Source organism: Pediculus humanus, genomic scaffold (assembly GCF_000006295.1).
Source record: "Pediculus humanus corporis 1103172108314 genomic scaffold, whole genome shotgun sequence".
Lineage (NCBI taxonomy): Eukaryota > Metazoa > Arthropoda > Insecta > Psocodea > Pediculidae > Pediculus > Pediculus humanus.
The window spans coordinates 135,507-145,430 of NW_002987883.1; the positions used below are offsets into that span (position 1 = coordinate 135,507).

General features: G+C 23.8%; 1 protein-coding gene across 1 annotated transcript in view; it reads right to left on the reverse strand.

The window, feature by feature from the left end:
- Positions 1-913: 913 nt before the first annotated feature.
- The window catches only part of Phum_PHUM592220 (voltage-activated ion channel, putative), a gene marked incomplete at both ends in the record, with an annotated part of 27,817 nt that continues 18,806 nt past the window's right edge, over positions 914-9,924 (reverse strand). Inside the window, 8 exons of the mRNA XM_002432519.1 lie at positions 914-1,085; positions 1,116-1,247; positions 1,339-1,615; positions 1,708-1,825; positions 1,908-2,054; positions 2,892-3,110; positions 3,451-3,600; positions 7,169-7,276. Coding sequence (XP_002432564.1) covers positions 914-1,085; positions 1,116-1,247; positions 1,339-1,615; positions 1,708-1,825; positions 1,908-2,054; positions 2,892-3,110; positions 3,451-3,600; positions 7,169-7,276 — 1,323 coding nt within the window. The remainder of the gene's footprint in view (positions 1,086-1,115; positions 1,248-1,338; positions 1,616-1,707; positions 1,826-1,907; positions 2,055-2,891; positions 3,111-3,450; positions 3,601-7,168; positions 7,277-9,924) is intronic.

A 9,924-nucleotide genomic window follows, 5' to 3' on the forward strand; every position in this document is an offset into this window, starting at 1 on the left:
ACAATAAATAATAATAATAATTTTATTTGTGTATAATAAAATCTTTAGACTCAAATAAATTAATAAATAAATAACAACAAAAAAACAATAATAATAATTATAAATTTAAGGAGGTCCTTATTATTTTTTTAAATTTGAAATCACAGATTATGAGAGTCTTCTTAGCAAATATAAAGTTTTTATCCCCTCCCCCATTTTTTTTAAAAATATTTTTTCAATTAATTAATTAATTAATTTATTTATATTATTATTTTTATTAACCCACACCATTGAATAACCTTTAAAAGTTTTTTATTTATTTTATTTTATTTTATTTTATTTTTTATTAAAATAAATCATCATTTCAATTTATTTTATTTTCCCTAACATTTACATTATTATTATTATTATTTCGCATCAAGCAAACCAATAGTAATAATAATAATAATAATTATCATTTTATTAAGAAAGGACTGATTTTTCTAACTTTATTTAACTTTAATTGAATTTTATTATTAATATATATCTATTTACATACGTAAAAGTATGTTTTATATTTTATTATTATTATTATTATTATTATTATTATTATTGCTGACTCGTTGTAAAGAATAATAGAAAATTTTAAAATTAAAAAACGTCAGAGCAGGTGCATTTATGTTATATATATAAATAATTTTTTTTGGTTTTTTTTTTGTATCACAAGGTCAATAATTTAAAGCTCAGTCATACCAATTTAAAAAAAAAAAAAATTAATAAAAAATAAAAAATTACTTGAATAAATAATAATAATAATAATAATAATAATAATAATAATAATAATAATAATAATAACAATAACAAAAACTACCATTCAAAACGAAACAAAAAAAAAAAAGGTTTACTTCCTATAATTATAATTATTATTAATATTAATTTTTGTTTATAATTTTTGTCATTGAAAAGCAGATTCTTTGTGAAAAGTGTCGGATTTATGAAAAATAGGTTTGCTACTCCTATTCGTATGTAAACCTAATTCTTGAGCTGCGAAATTAATTTCGGATTTGGGACGGGGAAGGTTGAGTATGTGAAGACTGGCACGTCCCAATTCGTGCAATGATTTTTCGCTCGATTCGTGTTCCATTGATTCTTCCGACGTGTTTACTTGTTCAGCTTGTTCAGCTAATGCATTAACAACGGCATTTATTGTTTTACTTTCGCTTCCCATATCTTCTTCTTCCTCCTCACGATGAGAAACGATTTTAGGATTTTTTCCTATTTTGTTCAGTCTGTAAATAATAACGTGTTATGAAAAATAAAATCATGGAAAAATGAATGAATGAATGAGTGAGGAGGGTATTTGAAAAAAAAAACAAGAACCTTTCTGCTGCCACACTCTCCATTGTGCGACGCATAAGAGGATATTGATCCAAAACCGTATTAAAATGCTCGACTGACAACGAAAATAAATTACAATAAGTTTCTGCTCGAACACTGGCTACCCTTCTTGCATTTGTAAGTAAGCAAATTTCTCCGAAATAAGAACCGTCGCTTAGACTTGTTGCCACTTCCCCGTTTGCCATAACAATATCAACGATACCTTCTTGTATGAAATACATTTTTGTACCTATCGTACCTTCTTTAATTATAATGTCTCCTGAAAATTTACCAAAAAAAAAAGCATTTTTTATTTATTTAATTTCTTTTTCTCGACGTGAGAGGATTAATACTTTTTTTTTTTATGTTTACCTGGTTGGAAGACTTCGTATCGTAATTTAGTTACGACGTCGCTAACAAAATTTGAATCCGCATTGGCAAAAAATGGCACAGAAGCAACGAGAGATCTACAGTTGTAATTAATCACATCCTAAAACGGGAAACGGGGGGGGGGAAAATTTATATATATAAATTATTAAATTGTATTGATTAATAATAATAATAATAATCACCTCTCTTAGCTTTTCCGATAATTCTCCTAAAATTAATTCTTCGTCGAAAAATTTTCCCTGATAACGATGTTCAAAATATTCTGTTATTCTCTGTCTCATTTCTCTAGGAAGTTTTCTATAGGCCATATATTCTTCCACTTGTTTAACCTATAATTTATTTATTTATTTATTACTCGTGACGTCATTAAAAAAATTTAAATATCCTCGTGTGTGTATTTAAAGTTTTTTTTTTTTTAAATAGGATTTTATACGGAAAATTAAGTTTTCTTTCTTAATAATAATAATGTTCATTAAGTTTTTTATACATTCTCTCTCAACAAAAAAAAAGAATTTAAAAATTTTGTTTAAGTAATTACACCGGTGAAAATTTTAAATTTAATTTTCCTCTATCCCCTCCTCTCAATCTCCTCCCCCTTCTTTCTACTCCTCTCAATCTCCTCCTCTTACTTCTTTAAAAAAAAAAAATTTTATTTTATGTTTTAACATTTTTGTTTATAGTTGAAAATTAATTTTTTAAAGCTTTGCATATTTTTTTTTTAAATAAAAAATTTATGTCGGTTGTATAATTTATAACGATGCGATGAAGAGTAATTAAAAAATTTATAAAACTCGTAATAATAAATGTAAGAACATAAATTTTGTTTGTTTTGTTTGTTTCCCCCCTCCCCACGATTCGAAACGATTAAGAAAAAAATTAATTTATTTATTTTATTATTTGTTAAGGTTTTTAAAAATTATTATTTGAATAATTTTAAATGTTTGTTGTTGTTGTTGTTTTAAAATAAAGTTTTTTAATTGTTTAAACGTTTAAAATTTTTTTTTTTTATCCGAGTTTATTAACTATAATATTTATTTTTGTCACAAATTTAAATTTTTTTTAAATCCGATTTTAATTAATTAAATAAGATTTTATTTCGATTGATTGATTGATTGATTTATCGTCAAGATTTAATTCTTATAACAAAAAAATATATATATATTTACTTTTTCTCTATATTGTCGTCTGGAAGAATCCAAACTTTGTATAAGATTAGTAGCATGACCTAAAAATAAGGCATAGCAAGTGGCACCGCTTATCATTGATAACATCGTCAACCACATATCCGTTAAACTTTGAGGAGGGAATCTTCCATACCCTATACACAACATGTGAGACATTGCTTTGAAAAGTGCCCAAGAATATTGTTCCAACCAGAAAGCTTCCTGAAATCGTGACACGCACACGCACACACACACACACACACACACAATAAAAAAAAAACGTATCAATTAAAAATATTCACTCGATTTAACAATTTTTTTTTTTTTTTTATTATAAAATTTTGGGTCAACGAATATTATTACAATTTAATTAACTATAAAAAAAAAAAAATTTTATGCAATTGTTTTTTTTTGACAAACCATGCAATTATTTATTTAAAAAAAAAAAAATTCAATTAATTTATACTACCTGAAAAAAAATATGCATCGTTAAAATTGCACACACACTCATACACAAATTATTTTAATTAAAAAATTAATTTAAAAAAAAAACCTTATATACCTGTAGTTCGTTAATAGCAACCCAGGAATTAGATGGAAATCCTTGAAGCATCGGCACAAGAAATTGAAGGCAGCCAGACCAATGTCCAATGAGAAGCATCATACATATAAGATTGAATATTCTCATGAAGACACTCGCCATATTGAGAAACTATAATTAAATCGAAAATAAAATTCATCATTGGATCGTTTTTTTTCTCTCTCTTCCTTTTTTTTCCTTTGTTAAATCCCTAATTGTAAATTTATTCATTCCTTTTTTTTTTTATCAACACCAAAAGTTAAATTCCCAATTTTTTTTTAATATATAATAATGATAATAACAAATATGTATTAATTTTAAATAATTTTTTTTTTTTTTTTTTAACGACGGTGAAAAGCTTATTAAATGAAACCATAAGCAAAAAAAAAATTTTATTAGGGGCGGGGAAAGGCGTGGGGGTTAGGGGTGTGGGGGAACGAACGATTCGTTTTTAAAAATATGTAAACTTTAAAAATAAAAAATAAAAAAAATCGAACAGATAAAACATAAAAAAAAAAAAAACGAATTAAGGTTCGATTATTCATAAATGTTTAATAAAACCAAACAAACATGATTTACGACATGTTTTAATACAAATTATTATTGTTACTATTATTATTATTATTATTATGGTTTTAAAGTAAAATTTATTGATATTTAATCGACGTCAAAAAAATGGAAAAAAATTATACAATACGTTGTTGTTGTTATTTATTTAAAAAAAAAAATTATAAATCAATAACAATCATTTGACAAAAACCTTTTTTTTTTTTAAAATCCTTTTTAAAAAATTTCCTTTTGTTTGTTTGTCGTTATTAATGTTTAATTTATGTTTTACAACACTTTCAATAAAAAAAAAATTTTATTAAATCATTTATTTATTATCATTTCAAAAAAAAAAAAAAAAATGATTAGTAATACGTAAAAAAAAAAAAAATTTTCTTTTGCCGATTGAGGGGGAGGGACGAAGGGATGAAAAAGAGGGAAGGGGTGGGAAGGGGCTGAACTTTATATCTGTAAAGAAAATTCATTATAAGGAATCACTTGATAAAAAAAAAATTTCAAACTGTCACATAAATATTAATAAATATAAATACGATATTTAAAATTTAATTTTTCCTCCGACAAAATATTTATTTTCTTTTACTTAAAAATCAATAAAATATTTTCGAAAACTTTTTTCGATTTCTAAAAATTTCCTTTTTTTTTTTTAAAAAACGTTTAATTTCCTTTTTATCAAATAAGTAAACCTTCCCCCCCCGTATAAAATATTATTCGAAAAAAAAAACGTTTATTAAAGGAAATAAAATAATTATTTATTGAAAATGTCAACATTTATTATTATTATCGAAACCTGAATCATTTTAACTTACTACCGTAATTTTATTAAATAATAATAATAATAATAATAATAATAATAATACGATTGACCTTTTTACGTTTAATAAATAAATATTATTACCGGATTAATTTATTAATTTTTTTTTTATTACTGAGTCATGAGAAGAAAATTTTCTTTTTTTATAGGAAAAACGATCGATATCATCTACGTAACTCTAATCAATATTTGATATTCACTAAAATAATAATAATAATAATAATAATAATAATAATAATAATAATAATAATAATAGTAATTTATTTTTTTGAATCGCAATATTAAATCAGACTTTAAACTAAATTATTTTTTTAGTTATAACTAACATCCATTGAAAGTTTTATTGGCAATGGTTTCTGCCATTATTAGTAATTTTTTTTTTTTTTTTAAAAGGCAGAGACGTAATAAATTATTTATTATTATTACTACTACTACTAAAAACAATAATAATAATAATTTTTTACAAGATTCCGTTCCGCGTTGTTTTTTTTTCAAGTCATTAAAATAATAATAATAATAATATTAAAATTGTTTGCGAAGAAAATTCACATTCACAGCGTGAAAAACTATGAAAATTGTTTATTAAAAACAAACGTTATGTTAAAATCACCCTAACTTTTATAAATAAAAAAAAAAAAACAATCGAAGACATTTGCAATTCTCAAAAAAAAAAAAAAAAAAATTTTAATAATACCAACTTAAAAAAAAAAAAATTCGGGAAAAAAATTATTTTCTTAAACAAAACGAATTAAATCATTTCCGTTTTACTTATTTTAAATAATTATAATAATAATTTGAGAATCGCAAATATATAAAAATATGTTTTGTAATAATAATAATAATAATAATAATAATAAATTTAATATACTGTTTTCGATTACTACAAAAAAAAAATAAAAATAAATAAATAAATTTAATTAATTAATTTACTTTACTTTACTTTTTATATATAAGCGAAACTACAAAAGCAATTATAAGCGATTACACTATCATATTACTTTTGGATAAATTTTTTTTGGTTATTCATTGAATTTAATTTTAAGGACGGGGGGTGGGGATATAAGGGGGGTGTACGAGGGGTAGTGGTGGTGGGAATGTATATTTTTTACGTTCGGCACAAAACAAAACAAAATGGCCTTTAAAAAAACCTGTAATTAATGAAATAATTTTTTTATTTATTTAAATAGCCATAATTTTTTTAGGGCCATCCTACCTTTTATATATAAATTTTGCTATCGTTATTTTGCTCCGCAAAACACTTCACCGAACCCGAAAGCTTTAAGTTTACAAAGAGAGAGAGAGAGAGAAAGAGAGAGACTACAAAACATTTTTTTTTTTATTATTCCATCCTACAAACACACACACAGGATCAACTATCCACCTATGAAAGCAGCCATGAAATAAATAATTTTTTTTTTAAATATCTTTTTCCATTTATCATCATCATCATCATTATTATTATCATCCCATCTTATTTTCATTTATTTTTGCAAAAAAAAAAAAACAAAAACAAAAAAAATTGTTTCATTTTAAATTTTCGTCAATAAAATGTCATCGTTATAAATACTTTTTTTTAAACTGTTAATTATTTTTATACACGCACGCGTACGCACACGCACACTCACAAGAGCAACCTTTTGCAATAATTATTTGATTAAATAATCAATCAATAATAATAATGATTAAATAATTATTTATTATCGAAATAATAACGTTCGTAAAGTCATTTTTTTATTAGAAAATTTAGGCGTTCGAAAAAAAAGGAAAAGAAATAGTAAAGAAAAAGAAAAAAAAAAGAAAAGAAAAGCGAAGAAGCAGAATAAGGAAAATTAGGTAAGAAAAATTAAATAATGATAATAATAATAATAATAAAAACATGCAAATAAATAAATAATTTACGCATGTTTATATATATGTAAAAAATTTTCAAACTTATGTACATAATATATATACATGCATGCGTATGAATTGTGAAGCAGCGACTTTTGAAATCAATATTTATCACAAAATGGACGATTATGGAAAAATGATGAGAGGGAGGCGGGGAGGGAAGGGAGGAAAAGTATAAAATAATTGATAAATATAATATCAATCGCTGCTTAACAATAATAATAAAATTTTAAAATGTAAAAAAGAAAAAAATAAATAAAAAATTTGCAGACATAAGGCAGCCATGCACATATATATGCATTAAGATCAGGTTTTACTTATGATCCTTTTTTTTATGCAAATAATCAGCAATGCAATCGAATTTTTTTTTTTTTTTTTTTTAGCTTTGAGCGGTTGGTATTAGCCAATATTTAATCAGCCTTACGAGGTTACCTTGAAAATAAGATTGCTTTTGCTGAACTTCTTTTTGTTCGTTGTTACGTCACAACTGTAGCGACCCTGCCTCCTTTCGGTGCGTTTTTTTTGAAGGTTCTGCAAGATCTAAAAACAGAGCGAGAACAACCATAGAGCAAGCTGAGAATTCCTTGCCAATCTTGCACAGCAAGAAACTTCATGTTAATAAGACTCTTTTTTTATTAATAATAATAATAATAATAATTTTAATATGCGTTATAAATAAATATATATATACATTTTTAATAAAAAAAAAATTTATGCGAGGAAACGCGATTAGGAGAAAAGAGAGAGAAAAAAAAATTTTTTTTTCTTGTTAAACAAAAATTTGATTTTTTTTATTAATATCATTAATTGAAGCTCTTATTAAAGTTAATAAATAATAATAATAATAAGAAAATTAAAATTTAAAATATCGCCTCATTATCGTTATAAGAAAGAGAAAAGCATAAGTTAAGCATTAAGGAACAAATTTATTTATTATTTTTATAGACAACACATATAATGTCACGGTGCAAATTTTGAAAGTGTTAATAAGAAAGTTATTTATTTATTTATTTTTTTTACAATAAATGTATGTAAATATAATTAAAAGAAGATTTTTTTTTTTTTTTAAAAAAAGAAAAACAAGAAGAAAGAAGTGCTTAAGTCCGGAAGAAAACAGAAAAAAATGGATAAATCAACATTTAGTGTGGCATTCAACATATAAAACCATTGCTTATGTACCACAATTTATATATAAAAAACAAATAAAATAAATAATTCTTTGACATTTTTTTTTATAAACCTGAATCCTCTCACGAGAAAAAATTAAATAAATAAATAATAGTAATAATAGAACCATAAATGATGTACAATAGTAATAATTCAAGCGTATTTAGCGCGAAGATACAAACATCAAAAAAAAAATAAATAAATAAGTGAATGAACGAGTGATTGAACGAATGATTGAATAAATGAATGAATGAGTGAATGAATGAATGAATGAATGAATGAAAAAAAAAATGTTTACCTTTTTATAATAATTGTCTTATTAAAACAATTTTTTTTTTTCGACCTCTCTTGAAATTCTAGGATTTTTTTTGCTTTTTTTTTTTGTTTGTTTTTGTTTGTTTGGCTGGCTCATGCTGCTTTTGAGCAGTTAGAATGTGCTATAGCAGCTTACATGCAAACTTATGCGAATTGCAGTTTTTGTCGCAGTCACACTACAACTAAGCTCCAGTATTAGAAAAAATATAAATAATAATAATAATAGCATGAAAGAAAAAAAAAATTCGGCGTTAGAGCAATTTTTTCGGGGGTGAAGGGACGGGGGGGGACTTCGAAAGGGATTTTTATTATTGATTTTATTTACCAATCAATTGAAAAAATTAGAGAATGAGAATTCGAAAAAAAAAAAAAAATTATTTTTCCGACGAATTTTCCGTTAAAATTTTCCCCACTTTTTTTTCCCTCTTCTTACACGTAAGTTAAAATTAATAATTTCAAAAAAAAAAAAAACAAACGAAACAATGAAAATCAGGTACGAATAACAACCTAAGGAATTTTTAATATTTAATTTTTCACTTCAACTTTGACATTTTTATTCGTCATTTAAATAATTTATTATTATTATACGTTTCGTTAATTTCATTCCTAACGGAAATCCATCGATAAAAAAAAGAAAATAGTAATAATAATAATAATAATAACAATTCGAAGTATTTCACATAACAATAATAATAATAATAATAATTAATTTCGTGACAAAATAAATAAATATGTAATTATTGTGGGGTCCTCAAGCGAGAGCGTTACAAACACCAAAACGTGAAATTAATTTTTTTTTCTCATGTTGGTACTTTGTTAAAAATTTGTTTGTTTTGTTTGCACGCGTGGTTTTTTACACGTACATTAAAATTATTAAATATATAATTAATAAATAAAAAAAATTTGTTTTCGTCGTAGGCAAAAAAAAAAAATTAAACGTTTGCGTTTAATTTCATTTAAAAAAAAGTATCATTATCATTATTATCATTATTATTATTCAAAGGTGGTTTAGTATCATTTATAAATTAATTGTAGTTTTTTATATAAAGCAACTGTCAACAATTGTCGTCACGTAAAAAAATAATAAATAATAATTTACAAAAAAAAAAAAAAAAAAAAAAAGAAAAATTTTTTTTTTTCGTAAAGCAGAAGAGATAAAAATTTCATGGTTTCAAATTCAAAATGGCGTGTTACCATTTGTTCCATTTTTTTTTTGTTTCGTATTTTTTTTTTCAAGGAAGGGGGGGAGGGTAGGGAGAGAGGGAGGATTAGGGAATATTCCATTGAAGATAAACGTTATCGATCAAGAGAGAGACAGACATTTAAATAATTAATTTTTATAATTTTCCTTTTGAAATCAATCGTAGTATCGTGGGGGGGGGGTGGCGGGGGAGGAAACGCAAAAAAACGAATTTTTTTTTATAAAAAGGTTTGTTCGAAAGGTTTAAAAAAAAAAATTTATATATATATATGTGTATCGGTAATAAAGACGGATTCGAGTATTATAAAAAAAATGATAAATTGACTTTTTTTTTTTTGCCTTTCTTACGATAAATTATGCACGACAAAAATTTGGAACAAAATCAAAAAAATGTAAAAAAAATTTCAAATGATCAATCAATACCTTAAAAATTTTTTTTAAAAATATAATTAATGTTTTCCCGTAACCTTTGACCCCATTTTTTTTTTTAAATTGTTAATTATTT